Source organism: Monodon monoceros, unplaced genomic scaffold, assembly GCF_005190385.1.
Source record: "Monodon monoceros isolate NGI ecotype Baffin Bay Population unplaced genomic scaffold, NGI_Narwhal_1 Super_Scaffold_1, whole genome shotgun sequence".
NCBI lineage: Eukaryota > Metazoa > Chordata > Mammalia > Artiodactyla > Monodontidae > Monodon > Monodon monoceros.
In genome coordinates this window covers 45539783-45564586 of record NW_021703765.1, presented here as the reverse complement: position 1 = coordinate 45564586, position 24804 = coordinate 45539783, and the positions used below count along the sequence as shown (strand labels likewise).

At 46.1% G+C, this 24804-nt stretch overlaps 1 protein-coding gene across 3 annotated transcripts in view; it reads right to left on the bottom strand.

Annotated features, from left to right (window-relative positions):
* Positions 1-24804, bottom strand: part of KCTD1 (potassium channel tetramerization domain containing 1) — a 182474-nt gene that overhangs the window by 78043 nt on the left and 79627 nt on the right. The window contains exon 1 of one of the 3 annotated variants that reach the window (XM_029223272.1): positions 12299-12837. The exons of 1 other annotated variant lie outside the window; for it this stretch is intronic. Coding sequence is in view for 1 of the 2 variants with exons in the window: in XM_029223253.1 (XP_029079086.1) it covers positions 10139-11950 (1812 nt within the window). In the remaining variant the exon portion in view is untranslated. Of the gene's footprint in view, positions 1-10138; positions 12121-12298; positions 12838-24804 lie in introns of those variants that run through there. One more of the 3 variants, XM_029223253.1, reaches the window with a different exon arrangement.

Here is a 24804-nt window from a genome sequence, read left to right as displayed (position 1 = left end):
AGGGTGAACATTTAGAGGGGCTGATATGGAGAGAGATGTGGCAGCCTACGTCGTGCTGGGACATCTAAAATAGTATACTAAGGCCTTCCCAAGAGAGATCAATGTCACAGCAAGGAAAAGGCTTACATTTTGACAAGGCAAGATTTTATTTCTTCTGAGTTTTTACATTTTCTCTTCACACACTTTTAAGGCTTAAATGTTTAGTCTTTCAGTTTGGTCGGGCCACCTTCGGTCCCATTTCTTAGAAAGTAATACACACTGCTTACTACCCAGGCTTTACTTGTGAACAGTCATTAGATGGTGCAAGACCCTCATCCTCTCCATTGGGTCCTCCTTCTGACTTGCCCCAGGTATTGCCACTGTCGTTTCTCCAGCATCTTCTCTTAACTATTTCTAAGTTATTCTTTACCTCCAAATTCCTGCCCTTGCACACAGTAAGTGCTCAATAAATGAATCCTATTTTCAGAGTTTTTCTGTATAGCAGCAGTCTCCTTCATCTCGACTTTTCTCAGATCACCACTCACATCCCAAGAGGTGGTTCTAAAATACATCACTTGAGATAGTAGTTAAATACTATGAATAGGATCTAGGATTCCATGATCCTCTTCTTTTTTTTTGCGGTACACGGGCCTCTCACTGCTGTGGCCTCTCCCGTTGCGGAGCACAGGCTCCAGACGCGCAGGCTCAGCGGCCATGGCTCACGGGCCCAGCCGCTCTGTGCATGTGGGATCTTCCCAGACCCGGGCACGAACCCGCATCCCCTGCATAGGCAGGCGGACTCTCAACCACTGCGCCACCAGGGAAGCCCTCTTCATAAGTTTAAAAACATAAACCCGAGAAACATACCTTGAACTTTACCACCCCACCCGTAAAATAATCCTGAAAATAGTGAAATCACCAGCACTATGAATATCCTACTGTTAATTATAAAAATTCAACGTGTGAATGAACACCACATTGAGAAGAAAAGAGAATGAAGCTAGCATAATCCGTTTTCTAATATTCTTGTTACACTTTTATTTAGGTCTGTGTGTTTCTGCAGCAACATGCTTTCCACTGTAAAATAAATTTTCTGCCAGTCTCTTTTTTTCTGGAGTAAAAAACAATGAGATATTTGTTCAAGATGGAAAGAAAATATCTAAAATCTCTTTATATATAACTTTGTCAGAAAAAAATGTCACAAAATAGAAACCAACATTCCAGATGAGCTGGCTTAATGAAATTAATAGAATTATTAATTAAAGCTATTATTAATTTATTTAATATAATTCTCAAACCCACAAACTTATACTACTGGGAATATGGTGGCTGAATCCTGTGATTATTTGAAAAGCAAACTAAATTAGAGGTGACAGATCCCTGCATCATCACAGCCATCGTTTCTATTTTATACGAGTGCTCGCTTTGTCAAATTAAGAACAAGTCAGAAGAGGTCATTAACTGGTCAGCAATGCTGCATCAGAACACCATCCAGTTACCCTGATTCTGCAGCCTATTCAGAGCATATATTAGTACACAACAACTTCAAGTAAAACTTCTACTGATTTTATATAGTCTCCAAGACAGAAGTCAAGAATTAGAAAATTAAAAAAAAAAAAAGAATTAGAAAATTATAATCCAATTATGCATTAGGGAAATGCAAGCAATATACCAGAAGATCTAGCCAAATACAGGCCCTACTTCTAGAATACTGGAATTAAAATTTAAGAAAGTCATTACAAAGAATAATGCTAGTTAAATGCCATTGAACTATTTTTACTCTTTTTATACGAAATGTACAAATTTCGGAGGGGGGGGTGACAGTGGCAGCGGTGCCTCTTACTACCTTATGTAAAACACTTGAACATTCTCATCAATATTGCCATCACCTGTTTAATACTTCCAGTATATTTTCTCAACGTCTGTTTACTTAAAGTTGTATGGAATGACATAATAAGCAATACAATCTGAATTACACCCCCCCAAAAAATTTACTAAAGTCATTGCCATGACGACCTTCATGATGTTTTAAGAACCCCAGTATTATGACTGCTCCCCTAATCCCAAACCATTCCAAATAAAATTTACTCTTGTGAAAAGCTGTCAATCTCCTTGTAAGCCAACTTTTGTGAATCCCCTGGAGTTTGGGCAGCAATTATGCCCCTCAGAGAGTGCCTCCTACCCCCTCTAGCAATAGGAAGGGTCTGCAGAACAAACTTAGAAGAAGCTGTGGAGCTGAGTATCAAAGGAAAGTAGAGGGGAGAAAAACCAGCTTTGGTGTAAAGCATCCACCAGGATGGGCTGTCTGAGGTGACAGTGAGAGGGAGGGGGCCTGGGTGAGCCACACTGCCAGAGGCCTCCTGAGACTGCCCATCTCCTAGGAGCCCAGAGGGGGTGCTACTGGCCCAAGGCAACAGACACCCCAGAAGGAGACACGGCAGAAAGGCCCCTGCACAGCACCTGGACGACCTATTCACAAGAGAAACACTGAAGACGGAGACTGGGACTTTATGAGCACGATCAGCCATTTTTCATACGTCAAACATTCTGTGCTAAGATAATAAAATGATAGAAAATGTTCATCGAGCACGCCTGTTTTAAGCACTTCTTAAACAGTAATTCATTTAACGCTGACGACCCTAGGAGGTGAGTATGACCAATGTCCCCATCTGACCCAGGAGGAAACTGAAGACCAGGTTGGTTCTGGGCAGAGCTGAGCTTTGGCCCCGGCAGTCTGGCCCTGGAGTCTACTCTTAACATGTTCTATGTGATGGGGCTTCTCAAAAGAGGCTGATAACTGTCCCCAGACTCGTCAGAGGCTGGGACCACACACAGCAAAATGGAAGCATGTTAAGCACTGGAAATATTCTTCTGTGTTCCCAATTTTTTTTTGCTGTATTTTAACAAGTTCGCTCTTCTTAAGTTGCTCCAGGAAAGCACCTCAGGCAGTGATATGAATCTAATGTTATATCATCTTCTCTTTAATGGATTCTTTTATTTGAACAGCTAAGAATTTTGGAATCAACAGACCATGGATTTAAAAGCAGACTCTGAAATCTGACAGTTCTGGACTCAAATCCCAGCATAGTCACTAACCAGTGGTTGGACCTTCAGTAAATTAAGTCAACATCTATTAACAGACTCCTCCTTTGTAAAATGGAAGTAATAACCATAACTCCTTGAAGGACTGTGTGAGGATTAAAGGAGACCAAGTAGCCCACTGCTCCTGAGCGATGCAGAGGCTGCCAGTCGGGGGACCACTTTAAAGCCCTCTGTTCGTCTTGGCTATTATTCATGATGACATTCTACTTCCTAACTACAGAGTCAGTTAGAGGCTGGGACAGTTGACATCAGACTCTTCAAGGAGGGAATCACGTTTGTCTCTGGACTGCAGCCCAGTAAAGTGGAAGCCTCGGGGCCACACACTCCCTCCCTTCACTCCTGCGTGGATCTGGTCCAAATGTCCATTCCCTGACCCAGATCAGTGAAGAAGCCAGGATGGTGAAACAGTTCACCTGTGTAAGTTCCTTAACAACCACATGGCAGGGCCTTCCCGGGCAGTCCAGTGGTTAAGACCACGCTTCCAATGCAGGGGGTGCAGGTTCGATCCCTGGTTGGGGAACTAAGATCTTGCCTGACACGCCGCAGCCAAAAAAACCCCCAAACCAAAAACTACATGGCAAAAGCCACAGCAAGTTTAGGTATCAAAACTAATCCACAAGCTTAAGAAACGTGGTGGAAAGAGCCCTTATGGGACCCGGTGCTAAAAATAACAGTTCCCTTTGTCTTGTGTTAAGAGAGGAAGGATGGGGACTGAGTGGTGAGACCGCGGGCTGAACCGGGTGAGTTACCCTGGACTGGGGACATGTAGTTAAAACTAGAAATTGATAATTACAAGCTTCCAAACTAGTCTTGACATTCGGTAACCCAATTATCACAAAGGAAGCAACACTTATCTCTGTCATTCTCCAGCATTCCTTTCCAAATTCCTCTTTCTTCCCAGAAGCCTACAGCCTAACCTCTCTTAAATCTGTCAGCCCTTTGTAGGTAGCACATTTTTGCCTCCTTCCTTACAGACCGGATCAAACCGCCCATCTGCCAGGGTTCACTGCCAGGTGATCAGGGGAAAGCAGTAATTCAGGGTGTGAAGGAGTCTAGACACTCCCAGGAAAGGCTTGCATTACAAAGATGAGTTTCAAATGTCTATACTCAGGTGGAGATGGGGCTGGTGATGGGGGAAGAACTGAGTGGCCCTGGATGGTGCCCGGGGCTTCCCTCCAAGGCCTCCCCAGGTTCCCGCAGTTTCCCAGGGTTCCAGAAATGGACTCGACACAGGAGACCCTTACCGCCCCCCCATCCCCGCTCCTTCACGCCTGTGGGACTTCCCTGTACTCCCCCCCCCCCCACCCTCCCCCCCCCCGCTCCCCTCCCCCTTCGCTCCCCTCCCCCCATATTAAAAACAATCGAATTAACTACCTGGAGGGCCCACAAGAGCTGAACTGTTTCCAGTTGCTAAACACAAATCACAAATCTCAGAAAGTAGTGGGTTTCCAGAAAAAGGAAGTTCCCACTGGGGTTTGCAAAGCTGCCCGAGAGCAAACTGCTGTGACAAAAACTACAATTAAAGCTCAGACACTCTGGCCTTCCAATACTGGAAGACGGTTCCCACTTCCATTTGTTTTGAAAATTCTGTGACCCAAGATGCGGACAAATTTAGGATAGGATATGAATAAAAAAAAAAAAATTCAGTCACAAAGGAAAGTTTGCTGTCAGATATAAATGGATCTTTTTTTTTTAAGGAAAAAAAGGCTCCGTCAGATTGTTATAGCAAAAGCTGAAAGGAAGAAAGTCTGACAGTAAAAAAAAAAAGTGTTGAACAGAATTACTGAAAACTTAAAACACATCTAATTAGGTTGGGCCTCCTGTAGTCTGACAGGACGTGCTGGGGTCCAGTGTCTAGTTCACAGCCATGGGCACTAGGTAATAGCCCCTCACATGCAGGTTCAATCTCAGCCCATAGGGGATATTAGCGAGATATCCTGAATGGCTTAAATGCCCATTTATTTCTAGACCATACAGAAGCTCAATCTCTGTTATAAAGACTTGACACCATTCAGAGACCATCCTCTCTTGAAAGAGAAGGCAAAGAGAAACTTTCACAGATCTGGAAACCCAAAGGGCCTAAAACTTGACAAGTTCATCTGTTTCCCTTGTGATGTTCATGCATCAAACAGAGAATCACTTTAGCTTGGAAGCCCGTCCTCTGCAAACCCTGACCGAGGGCAAAAACTGAATCCTGTTCCTCTTGGCACTACTTAGCAGGTAGCAAGAGGTTCAGGTAACAATGGTTGAGCTGAGGGACTTCCCTGGCAGTCCAGTGGTTAAGACTCCTTGCTCCCACTGCAGGGGGCACGGTTCCATCCCTGGTCAGGGAACTAAGATTCTGCATGCCCTGCAGTGGGGCCAAGAAAAACAGCAACAAAAAACAATGGTTGAGCTAAATTCAGCTTCTTTAGAATATTACTAGTGTTAAATAAAAATGTTTATCAGCACAAGGTTTCAAATTCTAAAGCTCCATTTTCTTTCATTTTCATTTATCAAAGTCAATCAATCTCCCTTTTTGGACCAATTAATTCCCACTACCTATCCCCTATCTAAATTCTCCAAAGAAGTCTTTCAAATAGCATCCTGACTAATTGGTACAATGCAGTGAATGATCAATCAAGAGAAGTAAAATACGTTCTAGAAATAAAAGTTCTAGATTACTAGTTTATGTCTGGTCCTAAGATTTTCAACATACGTAACCACAAAGCAACTCCTATATCGATTCTGCTTTTGAAGTGGCAGTGGAGATGCCAAAAGATAACTTGAAAGTGAACTTTTTATTAAATCACTGAAGTGGAGCTTTGGCCTAAATCAAGGTGAAAACCTAAGAGGTCTCACACACAACTCACAGTCCTATTTGAAAAAGGGGCTCTTCTTGCTTGAAATCCATCTACAATGACGAGAGGATGCCCTTATAGGTGACATTTGTTAGGGGAACCAGATTTTAAATCAGGGTTTACGTTCGAGATGAATGGCATCCACTTTCTCCTTTGGTGGCAAATACTTCTCTTTCTATTTCCTGGATCAGATATGATAGATAGTGAGCTGACATATATGTAGGTTCATATCAATTTAAAATAATACACCTGAGTACTCACTGCAATATGAATATGCAAGAGCAAAACTACAGATTTCTTTCGTCACCTTTTAACCTTCTTTATTTTAATCTCGTTTTAATATTTAATGAGGCCAAAATCTTGCCAATGAGACTACTTGCCAAGTGGAAAATGATTAGTTTATAAAGATTCCTGGTACCCAAGCCAAAATAGTAAGTGCTCAGTAATTGTTTCCTGAATGAATGAAAAAAGTTCCACACTTATGTTAATGCCATTTAGTTTCTTCACCAATCTGAACTTTCTGTAAAGGAGAGCAAACATTCCTGCAACAGAAAAAATAATACAGCCACAAAATATTATTAAAAATCAGGAAAATACCCATTTTAAACAAGGTGGTTAATCCTAATTGCTCCAGATAACCCATAATTGCCATAGCTGTTAAACACACTCTTCTGTCACGTTTACAGAAGTTTGATTCCATCTTTAAGAAAAAAAAAAAAAGTGTATCCCTCCCGCCTAGTCTCCAAATTCAAAATAAGATTTTGGTGATAATTTCAATAATACAGAAAATGCATGTTTTTTCTAGTAAGTAGATAGAATGAATATTCCTTCTCCCTTCCCACAAGACAGCACCTGAATGAAGACTGGTTTCCCAAGTGCTATTAGTATCCGGCTTCTTCAAAGGCAAGGTCATGAACCACTGGGCGTGCCTCACAGGGAAGCTGCTCTAATTTTCATCTTGGAGACTCTAAGGACAGACTCTGGCCCCTAGTGAAGTCGATGAAACAGAAACACTGGACGTGCACCACCAACCCCAGAATCTCTCCACTAACAGGTTTCCTACTTACAGAATTCCTTAAAAGTATTTCTGGAAGTAATCGGGGTTAGGGTCAAGTAGCTCCAACTGAAGGCACCTTTGTCACAAGCTTACGAATGCTGCCAAGTATACTTTAGGGAGCTAATTTTCACATTTTCGTTTGGTACCAAGAAAGGTACAGTCCATAAAAGCTTTAGCAACAAAACTATGATATTTAGAATCTAAACTCCTACTAGTATTCTTTTTTCTGTAAATGATAAAGACTAAAGTTACAGATCTCTATCATCCCACCTAGGCTGAAGTACTGTTGACTGAGGCAGGAAAAATGCTGCATTTTCATGCAAAGAGAACAGCTATGAACAGGTAGGATATGGGACGTGCTAAGCCTTTAAATACCACGTTATCTCCACCTGGGAGCTAGATGTTGTACTAGTAACTGGATCATCTTAAATCACAACAGCCTTGGGTGGGGAGGGGAGGGAACTAAAACCATCCCTTACTTTGAATACAGACCTTCAAGAGAATTCATGAATGAACCAGTTAAGGTAACCAACACAACCTACCAAGCCCTCCACCCACTCCAAAACCAACTAAAACCAGGCACTTCACATGAGTGAAAACATCACAAATTCCATAATCTTCATTAATCCTTGAGTGCATTCATTTTTCAACCAGTCCCATAAGTGATACACTTATGAACACCCTCAAGAAGTAAAAACAGTAAATGCATTGATAGTAACAGGCTCTTCATTTTTTTGAGAAACTTGCAATGTTACAAAAGAATCAAACATCAGGGGGGGACTGTGGCATCAAGTGGTCCTTAGTGGAATTCAGCGCCACTCCACTTGATGAGGGTCTAGCCTGTATTAAAGTTAGACAGCCTATGTTTATAATTAAGTGATAATGACCGAAGTTCGAGGTACACAGGGCATTTCCTGGGGATTAATGACCAGCCAAAGGAGTTGCCGACCTAAAGCAAAGCCTCCGGCCAGTAACCCCAGCCAGTCCTTAATCCCCAGGAAATGCCCTGAACCTCAACAGTGATTTTAGTAAATACAGGAGGAAAAAGTTTAATATCAGCTTTGTACTTAAATTAAACACCTGTTTCATACTTAGAATGCTCAGACTTCATAAAGTGAGTTCTACAGGAGTTACTAAAGAGTTCCCTTAAACTTCTTAAGGCTGATAAAAAAAATGTTCACTCTAACATTAGTGAAAGCAAAGAGGGCAACTTTTTGTAGCGTTTTAACTGCAAGAGACTTAGCTAAGATACTGTTTGAGAGGCATAATGATAACATAACCAACATATGGACCCTCAAATCTACATTTAACCTGGGAGTTACCTGACAATCACTCAAGACTAAAAGAATCAGTGTTCAGGTTTACAGAAATGATTGATCTCACTCAGTTAAAATGAAAGACTGTGACAGAGTGACTGCAATTCTTAGAACAAAACCAAACCAACTAAACAAGCCCCCCTAATCTTTCATGGATCTCATGTCATTATTCTATGTGACACTGGTGTCAAGAAACCAGCAGACAAATGCCAGGGGACAAACTGCTTCATTGTTAAATTCAAGCAGATAGATACTTTAATAAACTCTCTTAGGCTTTTAACTCTTAATAAATCAGGTGCTACTTGAAACCAGGGCATCTTAAGGGTTTTTACTTTATCAGAAGAATGTGATCGTTTATTTCTGCTTTCAAAGAAAAAGCAAACCCAAATTCTCCGAAGAGGAGAAAGAACTCTCCTGTCCATCCTTACAACGCCCTACAACCACCTCCCAGTCTGTCAGAAACTACGGTGCACACTACAAGTGCAGAAAGACACGTCAGCCTCTGGTCTCGTGTATTTTAGAGAGCTTTGGTGTTTATAGTACCTTTCACAGCCCCTTTCTCGGTTGGCCTTGAGGCTTAGCTGATTAGCAAGTAAACGTGTGAAAGGGTCAGTGTGTCCAGAACTGGAATTTCCACTTTGGAAAAAGCACAGAGGTACCTGACATCTGTTCCTTGAAAAGACCTGCACTACACCTCCAAACTTAGAGCTGAAATTCCTACTTCTGCTTGATGGCAGGGAGGGCAAAGCTGTAAAACCCCCTGTGGCTACTCCTGCCTGGAAAATAGAGCAGAGTCCCCAAGGACCTCTGCTTTCTGGCTCCTACAGCACAGTACCCAAAAGATGAATACAGTTTTAATAATATGAATATATTCCTCCAGGAAAAATAATAAGACAAGCATCCAATCGAATCCCCAGTCTCCACCCAGAATTCTAAGTGCTTAGAAATAAATAATTTTTGTGTGAAAACAGTTTCCTTATCTTTGTTGAGGATACTGAAGTCCAGAGAGGTGAACTGACTTGCCCAAGGTGGCTCAGCTTCTGGGCTAGCACTCTTACTTTGGTGTTCTTTCCACTCTACTGTGTTGTTATCTCAGTAGTCTATCTTCCCACCACTTATCTGCCCCCTAGACAGAGAGCTCCATGGTGCCAGGAAAGACAGCAATGTTTCAGTGCCCACTCTGCTGGGCACCATGGGGCACACTCCAGTTGGGAGCCTGGCTGGCAGTGGAGATACTACCTTTCCATAACTTTAACAAGTGACTTTCGTTTATGAAAACTACATCCCAAATGTTGCTTTACATTCAACTACACCTTATGGTATAAACTGGCACTCAACCGCCCGTCTCTCCAAAACCCGCCCCTTTACAGTAAGTAGGATTGGCATGTTTTCTTTTTAAATAATTTATAACTTTTTCTACCTTCATAAGTTAGGGCGAATATGTCATACAGTATTTTAATGGTTACTTTATTCAAAGATATTTTAAGTAACTGCTTCATTTATATGCACAGTATTCCTGCACTCTTTGCCTTATAAACTCAGGCATTCAGTGGAGAGAGGCTGCGAGGGTTGAGCTGACCCTTTTGTTCTGAGAACTTTGACGTTTTCAGCGTTACTGCGCAGCAGGGATTGTTAGGTAGCTTGCCCTCTCACAGCCTTTAAGGTTAGGTGTAAACTGTCCTGAAAAGCATCAAGAGAGTTAAGCTTCTAAGGGTGAAATCAAATCCGACTCAGCATATTTGCTACTTTGAAAAACTTCCCCCCAACCCAGACCTGAGTTAGCACAAGTTAGTCTCGAAGTGGTACCAGAGAAACATTTCATGCATAGAGTTTGGTTTGGTTACCTGGGTGGGGGAAACAATAGCAGGTGAAACTACTGTGGGAGAATTGGTGCTTCTGTGCCCATTGGCTTCTGGAAGAAGAGGCAGGGGGTCGTGTTTCACGGAAACCACCACCACCGCATCCACAGGCTCCGAGGAGGGGCGGATACAAAGTCTTTTAGGGGAAGAGGGGCCGCAGATTTCCCCCGACCCGAACACGGACTCGTACAGGGCGCGCTTGGGCGCAGCCTCCGATTTCACGTCGGGCCCGACCTGGCTGTCTCTGGGGAGGATATAGGTGTTCCCCAGCGAGGGCGGCTGGGGGCGGTGGTGGTGAGAGGGATGGGTGGGGGGATGGGGGGAGTGGTGGCGAGCCGCGCCGTTCAGAGCCTCGGCGTAGCAGCCCTGCGGGGCGGGCGAGCCCAGTTTGGTGCCGATGCCCGCGATGCTGTTGAGCGTGGCGATGGAGACGGCGCCGATGCAGTGGTTGGTGTAGGTCTTGGAGAGCTTGGCCGCCTTGGACAGCATCTGCATCCTGGTGCCCAGCAAGTTCTTGCCGATGGCTTTGTTCTCGTACCAGGTCACATCGCCCTCGCTGCAGTGGTCCCGGGGCCGCTGGAAGAACGCCTTGCAGAGGGGGTTGCGCTTCGACAGGTACTTGACGAAGCTGGCGTAGGGGCAGAACTCGGTGCCCGTCTCGTACATGCGCGGCAAGTTCTCCTCGTCGCTGCTCTCGGCGCGCTTCTTGCTCCACGACGACGAGCGCGACTTGTGGTAGGGCCCGAGGGACTTGAAGTAGACGAACTTGCGGCCGTCCTCGTCCATGGCCAGCCCGAAGGAGTCCTCCTCCAGCTCGCGCTGGTTCTCGCGGCCGCGCGTGCAGAAGTACATGCACGTCTCGAACCAGACCTTGTTGAGCAGCCCGAAGGGCGTGTTGGTGCTGAAGACGCTGGAGGTGTAGAGCTTGCGCAGGTCGGCGCGCGTGATGGCTTGCTTCTGCACCACCGGCCCGGCGCCCTGCTCCTCAAGCTTGCGGATGACCGCGGCCAGCGTCAGGTTAGCGCTGCGCAGCTCCGGGTCCTTGGTGAGGTCGAGGGTGCGGCAGTACGGGGGCTCGTTGAGGTAGCGGTTGAGGGAGCTGCGGATGCTTATGAGCGACGACTTGCTGTAGAGCTGGCCGCTCTTGGAGCGGGCCTCGGCGTAGAAGGAGCGCAGCACGCGGCACAGCGCCCCCTTGTCCATGGTCTCGAAGTCCGGGCTCTGCGCCTTCTCGCTCAGGTACTCCCGGAAGATGCGCACGGCGTAGCGGGTGGCCAGCCGGGTGTTCTCGCTCAGCCGGGCCCGCTCGGGGCGCTGCAGCACGTCGGGGTCCAGCTCGGCGCCGTCCCCAGGCGGCCCGCCGCGGGCCCGGGGCGCCAGCAGCCGCGGCGGCGCCTCGGGCTCCAGCGCGGCGCTCTGGTCCATATTGATCATATGGACCGGCTCCGGCTCCAGCTCCTCCCCGGCCGAGTCCTCGGGCTCCAGGGGCTCGTCCCAGTCCAGACCCATCTCTTCCTCCTCCTCTTCCTCCTCCTCCTCCTCCTCCTCCAGCCCCCCACCTCCGTCCTCCTCCTCGTCCCCCGTTATCTGCACCTCCTGGATCTCGTCCTCCTCCTCCTCTTCCTCCTCCTCCTCGCCCGCGCTGCAGTAGTGCGGGCGGCCGTGGCGGCGGCCTCGGCCCCCCGCACCGCGCTCGCCCTCGCCCCGCTCCCCATTGTTCTCGGCGGCGGCGGCGGCGGCACTGGCGCTGCCGCCCGCGCTGGTGTTACAGTCCCCGCTGCCAGGCATTCTCGCCATATTGCCGTCTCTCTGCCAGTCCTCGGGCAGGGCGCATGCGCTATATTGGACCGCAGCGCTGAGAGCTTTTGTGTTTAATGACCTTCAGCTACCGGGAGGCAAAGCCGGGCTCTTAAAGGAGCCGCGCTCCAATTGTCAGTTCGGAGCGCTGCTCCGGAGGGGCAGCGGCGCGCAGGGGATGGAGGGGTAGGGAGGCGGGGGGTAAATTAGACAGGGAGAGCGTAAGGACCGAGGCTGGCTGGACCCTCTTCCTCCCCCACCTCTCTCCCCACTCCGAAGAAAACTTTGAAGGGAAAAAAAGGAAGGGGAGGGAGAGCTGTCGGTGGGGGTGTAACACTCCCAACTTACCCTCTGGCTGAGTGGCGCGCGGGCCCGGGCGAGAGAGAGAGGGAGGGCCGGCGGGAGGGAGGGGCGGCCGCTTCTCTAAGTAATGCCCGAGGAGCAGTGCCCCTTCCACCGCCCCCTCATTGCCCCCCCGGAGCCGGGGGTTCCGGGAGGCGGCAGCACCCGGTGGGCCGCGGATGCTACTTCGAGAAGCCTGTGTCTGGGGCCGCCCGGAGCGGAGCGGAGCAGGCAGGTTAATGAGTAGGGTGGAGGAGGCACGGCGGGGCCCCGCACCCTCTCTGCGCCCGCGGCCAGGGCGCAGCGGGCGAGGCTTGGGAGCGGGATGGGGCTGCCGGCCGACTCCCCCACCTACTTGCTGCGGGCGAGGCGCGGGGGCCTGCGGCCAGCCGCAAGGCTCCCAGCTCCCTTTCTGACTTGCAAAGGAGCGAAACACGCCCCACGTCAGCCTCATCCCTTTCGACTTTTCCAACAGCCACTTTTAAGCTGTCATTAAAGACCGGGGGCGCTCCCCGTAGGTCTGGGGCAAGTCCGCGCCGGTCCAGTCAGCCTGGGGAAGGAGCGAGGAAGAAAGACTGGGAGGGGCGGGTGGGAGGGGAGACGCGGGAAGAGGCGCTGGGGACCCCAGGGACCCCTCCCCACTCGCCCAGGCCACCGCCCTCCTGCCTCGGAGCAAACTGACACAACTCCCTCCGGCGAGGCGCTCCACCTAGTTGGAGCGAGCAATGCCGGTCCCTAAGATCCGTCGGGCAGGAGGGCGGAAAAAGTGAACTTGGGTCTCGGCCGCCCCCGCCGCCGCCACAATTCCGGCAATTGGGATCCCGAGCGTGCTCTAGTTCCAAGTTTGCCAGCTGCCGTTCGTTTGCCCTCAGGGCTGCGCTGCCTTCGGCGCGCGGGGGCGGGCACCTCCGAAACTGGAAAGGCGGCCAAAGAGCTCGCCCGGGTCCCGCTTTCCCATCGGAGACACTGTCCCACTTCCAGCCAAAGGCCCGCCCCCGGCGCGCCCAGGCTCCGGGCACGTCCTCGTCACCGCCTCCAGGTCTCCCAGGGGCAGCGCCCCCAGAGCCTCCGGAGGCCTCGACTGATTTCTTTGGACGTACAGCCACGGCCACCTACGGATTTCGCCCTGTATTCTAACTTTCTCCTCCTCGGGCAGCCTGAGTGTCCCCCCCGGCGCGCTAGTCAACTCCGAGTCCCAGGGGCTAGGGGAACCTACGGAATCAGGTACCAGCAGCGCGCGGCCCAAGCCGGCCAGCCTCTGCGGCTGCCTCGCCAGCTCCTCGAGGGCGTCCTCGGATTTCCTTCCGAGTCCGAGTTCTCAGCAGTTCCGCTGTGAGAGTCTTGTCAATTGCCGGTCCCCCGAGGACCCCCCTCTCCCCGGGGCCCTCTGTCTTGCTTTCAGGGCAGTTTATAATTTTGCGCATCAAAACTAACCCATCTGTCTATTTGTAAGAAGGAAGGGAGGAAGGAAGGGAGGGAGGGAGGAAGGAAGGAAGGAAGGAAGGGAGGAAGGGAGGAAGGGAGGAAGGAAGGGAGGAAGAGTAGGTCTCTGGGCCGCATGGGCGTCTAAGTGGGAGTTGACTGTCTCCACAGCGATGAGTCCTCGCTCTCCGTGTTCCTCCTCGGCCCTGGACGTTGCCGAGCTTTGGGGAAACCGTGCTAGGTGTGAACAAGTTAGAGCAAGTCCCTGCCTCGCGGGCCCTCTCCCGCTCTTCGGGGAAAGACATACACACACACACACACACACACACACACACACACACGCTCTCATCCGTCCTCCTCTCCGCAGATAACAGTCTCGGGACGCGAGGAATCCGGAGGTGGCATTCCTCGGGAATCGTCCCGGAGGTGCGGCCCGCTTTGTTCAAAATACTTTGTCCCCCGGAAATGTGTAGAAAGGAGCCCAAGGCAGTAGGCAGCTAAGTTAGTCGCATACGCGGGCCCGCGCACACGAGTTGGCACACACCAGTAGCACCGGCTACTTCCGGAAGCCTCTTTGTCCCGGGATGTTCCCAGGTTTTTGGGCCGCCGGAACTCTCCGGCGGGGCATTTCAGCGGTTCTGAGAATTCAGGTGGGCGCCCGGCAAGTTACCTACCAGGGGCTGCTCCCCGGCGGCCCTCACCGCCGATGCAGTGAACCTAGGGGCCTCGTTGGCTCAGGGCTGCGCTCCCGGCTCGGCCTGGGGACTCGGACCCGCATTCCAGTCCAGGAGCGAAGCCGCTTCCCAGGTCTCCCCACTTCTGCAGGCGGCGGGGGTCCCCCGCTCCCTCCTCCCCGATTCCCCTCCCTGCTGGGCGAGCTGCTTTGAATTGCTTGCAATTTGCCGAAGGCAGTGTGCTGGGTTGGACGCTCCGGGAAACAAAGCAACCAAAAACAGCTCCCAGTTGACGTCAACTTATTTCCAGGAAAGAAAATGGTTTTGTGCTCCCAGGACAAACCTCCCCCCCTTCCCCCTCAGGGCAGGTCTCTACTGGCAAAAGCCAGGGGGCGGGGTTGGGGAAAAGCAGAACCAAAAAACCCAAAGCACAAATAACTTTTTAACGGAGTTGGAAAAACAGCAGCTTCAGATGCTGCCTGGATATTTTGCAAACAACGGGCAGGACCCCCGCTAATGTTAGAGACGAAAAAACGCACCTTGGGAAGTACGCCTTGACTGATTATCGGGCGACTGTGAATCTGCTTTGTGGCACCAGCTCCTGAAACGCTACCAGAATTCTTTCCCCGTAATGATACTTCATCAAATATTGGAAAAGACCTCTTCAAGTTAGTACCTACAATATTTACCAGGAAGAACACCCAGGGAAACCAAGCAATTATAAACCTGTTCACTTCCCCCCCAAACACACACACACACACCAACGCTCCCCACCCAAATGTTGCTTAATTTTAAAAACCCAATAACACAGAATTACAGTTGAGTTCATACAGGAGTTCAATTCCAGCTTTAATAAATGGTTCCTTAAAAACATCCTGTGGTTCCACGCACTCAATTCCAAACTGAGAGAATCAAAAGAGCTTTCTTCTAATTATTTTGGTAGACAGGCAATATTGGTTATCTTCTGCCTGTCAGCCCAGCCTGATTCCTCCACTTTGATTTTGCCTATCATGAAGTCCCTTCAGCTCACCACTTGAAACTGACAGCTGTCCCTCACTCCTTTGCAAGGACAGTTATTTCTTGGGTAGAATAGCTTCTGCACATATAAAACACATATCTTCTTTATATAAAAATGATCCCAGTACTGTATGGCACACTGATTGCAATGATGTAACTGTCAGAACTCTTTACTGTAAGCGACCCTAAGAGGTTTACAACTTCAACAATATGCTCCACATTTTTTGTCTCTTTCATTATCATTATAAAGTACCATCTGTGCTTCTCCATTTCTAAGATTACTTGAAAGTAGTGACATGGTTATTCTGGAAGGAAAAACTCCAAATGTTTTTTCCTCATTTTATAACCCCCCCCACTTACTCCCATTCAGTTCACACTTTATGAAAGGTTACGCCATAAAGAAGCAGATTCAGCTCTTCCTCCTCTTTGATTGCAGCCTTCTGACCTCATCTGTTACATAATTGATGTAGTTGCTTTTGATGTTTCCTCTCCTAAACCGATATACCTGTGTAGTTTAGGCTGGCCCGGGGACGTGGTGAACACTCCAGTTGTTTTTCATGAATGAATGTGTGAACAGGATCTGTGTTTAGTTAACTCCTATTTTAAGGAAGAAACATGTAGGGGAAAAATCAGAAATATCAAGCATCCGAACTTATATATTAAAAAAATTTCGTAGGATGAAAAGTAATGATAAGGCAACATTACTGTTTGCAATAATGTTTACAAGTTAAAATGAATGTAATGCCTGCTTTAATATTTTCCTGCCATTAGTTCCCTCTCTAGAGGACCACATTATAGGCAGTTATTGGAGGAGCAAGGGACCAGGGAAGGGAGGTAGCTATGTATCAAGAGATGAGAGTTGGGGAGGATTTAGATGGATAAATTCAAGAAATTTTGTGGGCTCTTGAGGGCAGAGGCCAGAAAAAGCATTTAGTTCCTCGTCTAAGTCATGTTTTAGTTCATCACTGTTTTTAGTTCGTCACTTTTAAGTCATGCTTTCTTGATTTGATTACTAAAAGATTCATAAAGAACTTTGGAGGTTAAATATGAATTCAAATTGAGGCTGTTTTGACATGTCTGTTTCAGAGTATTACTACTAAATTCTGTTGAATTTAATCGAAGATCGTCTTGAGTAATGTTTTTTTTTGAACTCAGATGAAAATAGAACCCATGTAATCTAACTCCACGAGGTGGAAGAAAACTCCATAAGAGCAGAAACTGTGTCTTATTTATCACTTCAACTCTGGTTCATTTCCAGTACAGTTCGTTCACATATTTTAGCAGAGTGGCAGGTACATAGTAGACACTCAATAAACATACAAATATTTATGTGTGGGGAGAGAGCTAACCACCACAAAAGGTCACGGAGCAGAGTGCTTAATAATTGAATCTTTGAGTTTGAATCCTAATTTGGCCTTACCAGCTGCCCTCATTATTTTATTATCTTGGATTATAATAATAATGACCCCTAACTCACAGGGTTGTTGTGAGAATTAAATGGGTTAATATGAATAAACATAATACAGTGTCTGGAACATCGTAAACATTCAACCGTTAGCTCTTAGTTATTAAGACTCTAGTATTTTCCAGGCTTGATTATAAACAAGAATACCAAGGCCAGAAAGGCTCACAAAAGTTAAGCCACTTCCCCAAGGTCTCCCAGGCCTCCTTAGGGCAGGGAAGTTTGGCTCTGTAGCCCAAGCTTAGCGGACCACATTCAGTTTCTAGAAACCAAAGGATGAAAAAAAATAAAAATAAAAATCTTCAAGGGAACAGTTTCCTACCATTAAAATACTTCTGTGTGTCATTTGATTTGGGAATCTTGGAAAGCTAGAACAGTACCAAGCCACGTCCTTGGACTGTGAGTACAGCAGAAATAGCCTAAGACGCTGTCACCTTTGTCATTTGGCACCAAAAAAACTGGGATTATTTTTCTGGGCTATTGGAGGTAGAGACCCATTTGTGTCTTAGAAGAAATGATGGTGAAGATTTTAGAGGCAAAAGGAACGCCCACAAACTCAATCAGACTAGAATTAGGTGTTTTCTGTTGAAACACCCTGGGCTGTCCTGCATAAATCTCCTGGGGGTAAGGAGGGCTTTACCTATTTTTATCTTTGATGTTTTGTCAGAAAACAGGTCAGAGTGAACTTACCACACAGATTGGCAGGAGTAGAATTTTTAGTTTCTAATTGCCACCTGGTAACTATAATTCTTGATCTTTCCACCTAATAATCACCTACCAGTCTCCTACGCTGTTTGTAAAACGAATACGTATGAGAAGAATGCAGTTTTGCATAAGAGAATCGTGTTTTTGTAGAGCTTAAAAGTGTGTTGTTATTTCTCTTTGTTATAATATTCTGACAATGAAACTCCTCTTGGCTAATAAAGAAGTCAAACCTAAAGGCTGTCAAAGTTAAGTCAAACATAAAATTAATAATGATAGTCATTTCTTTCTTTATCTTCTAGTCATATATATTTAAAGAGCATGTAGGACTGAAGTGGATGTTAGTCCTAGTATTAAATAACATTTATTTCAATGCCATTACAATACTAATTAAGGTGGAAAAGGAGATAAAGATATGTGTTAATGTCATGTAACTAATACATGTATTTTACGTAATGGAAGAGCTATTTACAGTTGTCTCAGAAGATAAAATATTCCTGAAACTATTAGCTACATGTCAAAAAAGTAACCTATTAAATTAGTAGAAGCAAAACAAAACAAACAACAAAAATGTCAAACATCACTCTACCCCCAAATGTTGATATGAAAATGTTATTCTTATATATTTTTATTGTCAATATCAGTTAAGATAGCCTTTTAAGAAAGCAAGTAGGCAACCTCTCAAAAGCCACAAAAACGTTCATATTCTATGACCCAGAAATTGCTTCTGGAAATTCATCTTAAGAAATATGTAATTGTGTTTTGGTAAAATTTGGTTTATTGCATCTGGACCACTCGGACAAATGAGTTTTGCAGTACACGTCATAAAGTGTGCTCTAGAGCTACATTTCATTGTGTCTTGGGCACTGACCTTTGTTTATAGACATTTAGAATATTTGTTGAATGAACAACAAATATTCAACAGAATATTTGTTGAATGAAGGAAGGAAGAAGTTCAATAAGGGTAGAATCTTGTCTTCTCATGTTCTATAGCAATGCCAAGCACCCTTTGACAAATAACAGTAATGAAGGTGAAGATAAAGTATATGAACTAAAAGGGCAAAGCAAGATACATTTTTAAAGCTCATATTTCAATATCTTCTGGTTTAAGGACCGATTTTAAAGCTCTAGATATCAGAAATTAGTATCTAGGTATGTCATGGCAATTCACAGGACGTGCTGAGGAGTAGGTATGTACCTGCCCCGTGGCTGTTTCTAAATGAACTAAAAAAGAAAAAAAAAAAATCCCCTTTTAAATACCCAGAAGCACTAACCCACATTTTGAACTAATTGACTTACTTTTTCTTAGGAAAGCTTAATTTAACCGATAGGGGCACATGGGTTTATCTGAATATTTAAAGAAGCCCTGGGATGGGTTTGTTCTAGTTCTTTAATTTGATGCTGGAAATCCAGGCTTTGAACCTGATGTTAGAAGACTGCCTTGGAGAAGGGTGGGGAAACAGGAAACATTGTGACTTTACCCCTCTATTTTGGGATCTAAATTTGTAGAGCCAGGGCATGGGAGATACCAGTACAGAGCTCATCATTCTTGGTGTTTACTCTTCCTACAATCTGTGCTTAGATTAGGATACCCCGGGGGTTACATGTTGTCACTACTCCAAACAAAAACAGACTCCTCTGACTGTGATAGCATCTGTTTGTTTCACTATCCTTTCTCTCTTTACGGCTCATTGTTACTTTCAAGTAAACAACAACAACAACACAGCAAAACTGTGGTTTATCATTCTTTCCTGATTGTAAAAGCAGTGGGTCTTCAGGTTCAGAAAGTCTAGAAATCTGGAAAAATGCATATGCACCCTGTTTCGTTCTTGTTGAGGTTTAGACAGTGCTCGCTGCAGGTCTGGTTTTTTATATTAACACTCTCAAGTCATTCTCATGAATATGTGTGAGCATTGTTCCCAATTTCCAGATGAGTAGAAACCCAGAGAGTTTCAATAACTTGCCCAACATCACACAGCTAATGAGGGTCAGACTTGAGCACACACACTTTCTTAATCCACCAGAACAGGTCCTTCAGTTCTGTTTTCCATTGCCCAGAAAAAAACACTCTTTTTATTCGAGTATATTTCCATGAATTTGATCTTATGTGGTTTTCTGTTTAAGTACTACATATTTCAAAATGTATAATTCAAAATACGTAATCAGTGGATTTTTGGCAAACTGCCAAGTACATGCTACGAGGCAGGATAAGCAGAAGATTCTCTCCAGGAACATGACTGGCCTGACTGCAGGGAGGGGTGAACCTTCAGTAGGTCCCGGTGGTCAAGAGTTTTCCTTCTGCCTTATTTCTATCTGCCACAGAAAAAACACTTCTTTCTTTCTTCCCTTTCATTTTTGGCTGCGTTGGGCCTTCGTTGCTGCGTGTGGACTTTCTCTAGTTGCAGCGAGCGGGGGCTGCTCTTCATTGCGGTGCGTGGGCTTCTCATTTCGGTGGCTTCCCTTGTGGCGGAGCACAGGCTCTAGGCACGCGGGCTTCAGTAGTTGTGGCTCGCGGGTTCTAGAGCGCAGGCTCAGTAGCTGTGGAGCATGGGCTTAGTTGCTCCACGGCATGTGGGATCTACCCGAACCAGGGCTCTAACCCCTGTCCCCCGCATTGGCAGGCGGATTCTTAACCACTGCGCCACCAGGGAAGTCCCTAAAACACGTTAACTTATTCTTTATCCAACAGTGGGAAGTTGAGTTGGACTCAGAATCTCACTTCAGATCTTTTTTTGCCATCCATATAGTAATACACATAGAGCCTACCTTTATTTTATTTTATTTTTATGTATTTTTTATTTCAAATTTATTTATTTTAAAATTTTTATTTTATATTGGGGTATAGTTGATTAACCATGTTGTGTTAGTTTCAGGTGTACAGCAAAGTGATTCAGTTATAGATATACATGTATCTATCCTTTTTCAAATTCTTTTTTCATTTAGGTTATTACAGAATATTGAGCAGAGTTCCCTTTGCTATACAGTAGGTCCTTGTTGGTTATCTATTTTAAATATAGTAGTGTGTATATGTCATTCCCAAACTCCCAATAGAACCTAGCTTTAAATGATCACTGAACAGCCCAGGAAAATCTTTGCTCTGGCTACTGTTCCCAGTTCTGTGGGACTGTGGGCATTGTAAGACTTTTTGTGCCTTAGCACCATGCTTTAATGGCTCACATGCTTTCCAAACTCATTATTAATTTAGCTTTCCTAGAAGTATTTGGCTTTTGAATTTAAAGCCTGAAGCAGTTCATGAACCTCAGAATGCATCAGAATCACCTGGGGAACTTTTTTTAAAATGCAGATTCTTGGTGCCAACTGCAGAGATTCTGATTTACTAGGTCCAGGATACAGCCCAAGAAGGTATATTTTTAACACACAGCTCAGATAATTCTAATACTAATCTGACCATGCTTTGAGAAACACAGCCTCAAAAGCTAATATAATTTAGCAAGCAATAAAATAATTTCCTCTCTATAGCAATGATTACTAAATCATTTGGGGGCCATAATTCATTTGAAAATTGAATGGAAGTTATGAAACCTCTTCCTCAGAAGATGCACATTCACACTGAATTCTGCCTACCATTTCGGGGGTGGGGGCCACCTGCATTCTGAAAACGCTGTTGCATGGTCTCCAGCACCATCTGAGTACTTTTCCTCCCCTGGTCAAAAGTCTTCATGGCTCCTTCCTTAGGTTAGTTTCAAGTCCAAATGCCCCATAGTCTTGCCCCAGGCTAATTTCCCAACGTTCTCCAGAGAGAACCGTGCTGGAGATGTGGCTGGAAGTCCCCAAGACACCGATCCTCAAAGTTGAGTGTGCATCCGAATCCCCCGGAGGGCTCGTCAAGACAGATTTCTGACCCCGCCCCCCATCCTTCCCGTGTGTCTGATGGAGCACGTCAAGGCTGGGACCAAGGAATGTGCTCCCGGGTGCGCAGATGCGCTGGTTCCCGGACCCCACTTTGAGAACCGCCGTCCTAGGAGAAGGTAGATCAACATTTCTAAAGGGAAGAATCAGTGCAGGAAGGGAGGAAAGATGGGGTTAGAGGTTGAAGGCGTGGAACGTGGTGAGCATCCCTGAGCTGATTGGGCAGGATCGGGGGGAGGGAACCTCTCATATGACTCCTATGATTGAGCCTATAATGGGAGAAACAGTTAGGAGGCTTGAACCAGCCCTAATTACTAGCTTCCTTTCCGACTGGGAAACTCCTCTTCTCATCCCCTCTGCTGATCTAACTTGTCTGGATTCTTTAAGGGCCACCTCCAAATCCTCCTTCCCCATGAAGCCTTCTTTCACCCTTGCAGCTTGAAGCCAGCTGTCCCTGCTTTTGACGCTCCTGGCTGAGCCCTTTTGTCAGTGCCACCCACAGGGGTATTGCTCTGCTCGTTGGCTCTGAGTCGCAAGTTCTCAGGGTTGCATTTAGCTTTTCTTCCTTCTGCTCTCATTTCTTGGGGTTTCTTCTCTTTGGGAGGCTTCACAATGCACAGTGATTATCAACGTTGGCTACACCTTAGAGTCACCAGGGGCAGCTTTTAAAAAGTAACAACACCACTGAATTGAGGGAGAAGGGTCAGCCCTCACCCACCGCCGCCCTCCCAAGAACAGAGCAAATGTGCAAAATTCTAATAAGTGTTCAATTTAGGTCATGTGGGTGTTCAGGTTCTCTACTTTTGTGTACGTGGAACATTTTCTCAGTGAAAACATATGCATCAATGCCAGGTCCTCGTCCCTCCTGCCCCCCACACCGACCCATGAAAATAAAAACACCTGCAGTCAGGTCTGAGGTCCCTAGAGCCCCTTGTAGACTCTGGTTTTCTGTCTTCAAATGACTTCTTTTTATCCTTCTTTAGGCCTCTCCTAAACTGAGGTGGTTCTTGCCATTAAGCGTGTGTTAGAATCACCTAGAAAACTGGCAAAAAATTTATCTAGTACCTAGATCTTTTTCTAGAGAATCTGATTGACTTGGTCTGGGAAGTGGCCTGGGCATGGGGAATTTTCAAAGCTTTCCAAGTGATTCAAATGTGCAGCTAAGATTGAGACTCACTGACCTAGACTGGGAGACCCATTCATACATGTCCATTCGGAGGCCCTTAATATGAAGTCTTGGGATTCCTGGGTGGTCTTCAGGTGGTCTGTGAACATATAGAAATTGTATGCAAGATGTTCTGTATAGGGACATCTGTGTATTTTCCTACAACAAGGATTCATAGCTTTCAGCAGAATCTAAAGGGGTTTATGATTCAAAATAGCTGAAGAAACGTTCATATGGATGTGGAGAAATAAGCACATGCATGCTGTGTTGCTAGAAGTATAAACTGGTACAGTGTCTTTTGAGGACAATTTGGCAGTAGTTATCAGCATGCAAAATGCACATCCCTTTCAACCTAGCAATTCATTTCTAGGAATCTAGGCTGCACACAAAGAAAAATGTACAAGGATGTTCTTGAAGCATTGTTTGTAATAAAGACTCATCAGATACAATCTAACTCTAGAGGTGGATGGTGAATAAAAAAATTTATGTCTCCATAGATTTGTAGGTTCTGAGTGGAAGGATCTCCAAGACGTTTTCTTAAACAAGTAAAGAACATTAATGTAAAGTATGAGTTCATTTGTTGCAAAAACTGAACTCAAATGATATATGCACATTTACCTAACAAGCCTGAAACCAAAATAATGATCTTCTTACTACCCACCGCCCCCCCCCCATTCTAGATGTTTCAGTGACACTGCTTGGCATACCCCAGACCTTTCTAAAGGATGCTGCTTTGCTCACAGCCACGGATGAAGGGACAGATTTGTCAAGCCAAGTATTCATTCTGTCACGTGACCAACAGCCTTAACAGATTGGATCAAGGACAGGTCCCTATACAACCAATCCCTAAGCTACCTAGAAGCCAGCATTGAAACTCCTGAGCCAAACTATCTCTGTATCTCTCTAGGAATTATGACGAGAGTAAGTCAGCCAGCAGGGAGAAGACAGACCATTGAGGCAGCCCAGTCCTGCTCGTGGAGTGAGCATCTGCTGAGAGCCCAGAGCTGCTCTTTCTCCAGACTCCAGGAGGGTGACCCTACTGGAATCCTGACCTTGGGTTTCAATGAACTTCCATTTCCATTACAAGCACACTACATCCCTACAGTTCATCACCCCTGACTTAATTTCTCGTGCTTACAACCAAGAAATCCTATCTACACCTTCACCCTCTGCCCAGGTCCAGCTCCCAAACCTCAGACTCAGAAAGTCACCACAATTCATCCTATCCAAGATTGCCACCTAGACCACATCCCTTCCCCCTCTTCCTCCTTTGTGCTCTGTCTCACTCTCCACTTCCAGCGAAGCACCAAGACCTGCTAATTCTAAGTCACCATTGGCTTTAAATCCATCTTCATCCAAGTGTGGATTAATTGTCTTTCCCTCTATATCAGTCAGTTCAGGCTGCCATAACAAAATACCACAGACCAAGTGTGGATTAAACAACAGAAATTTATTTTCTCACAGTCCTGGAGGCTAGAAGTCCAAGATCAAGGTGCCATCAGGGTTGGTTTCTGGTGAGACCTCTCCTCCAGGCTTGTAGACTGCCGCCTTCTCGCTGCGTCCTCGGCTGGCTGCTTCTCTGTGCATGTGTGGAGAGAGAGAGAGATGGAAATCTCTGGTGTCTCTCTCCCTCTTCTTATAGGGACATCAGTCCTATTGGATTAGGGCTCCACCCTTACGACCTCATGTAACTTAATTACCTCTTTAAAGCCCCTATCTCCAAATACAGCCACACTGGGAATTAGGGCTTCAACATATGGCTTTGGGGGCACACAATTCAGTCCATAATACCTTACAAACCTGCTCTTCCTTATATTTCTTGTCTCTGCAGTGCACCCAAGCTAGGAACCCAGCGATCACCATCACTGTTCCCTCGTGTTATCCGTCTCATTCAGCCCGTGCTCTGCAGTTCCAATGCCTTCATCCTAATCCAGGCATCTCCTCCACAGTTCTGTGATTTAGGGAACAGAGTAGAAGCCAAGACTGAGGCAGTGCCAACCACGGAAGAGGGAGCAGCCTCCACTGGAGTCCAGGCTGGGATTAGTGCCTTGTCCATAGATGTCCACGGGATACCTTTATATCCTTTAACTTGGCTTATTTGTGTAAGCTTCTCTTCCTTGAAAACCAAGAAATGTGAGTGGCCCCCCATTCCCCAATACCTGCCTCCACCCTCCACCTACCAGGAAGTAATTTTTTTTTT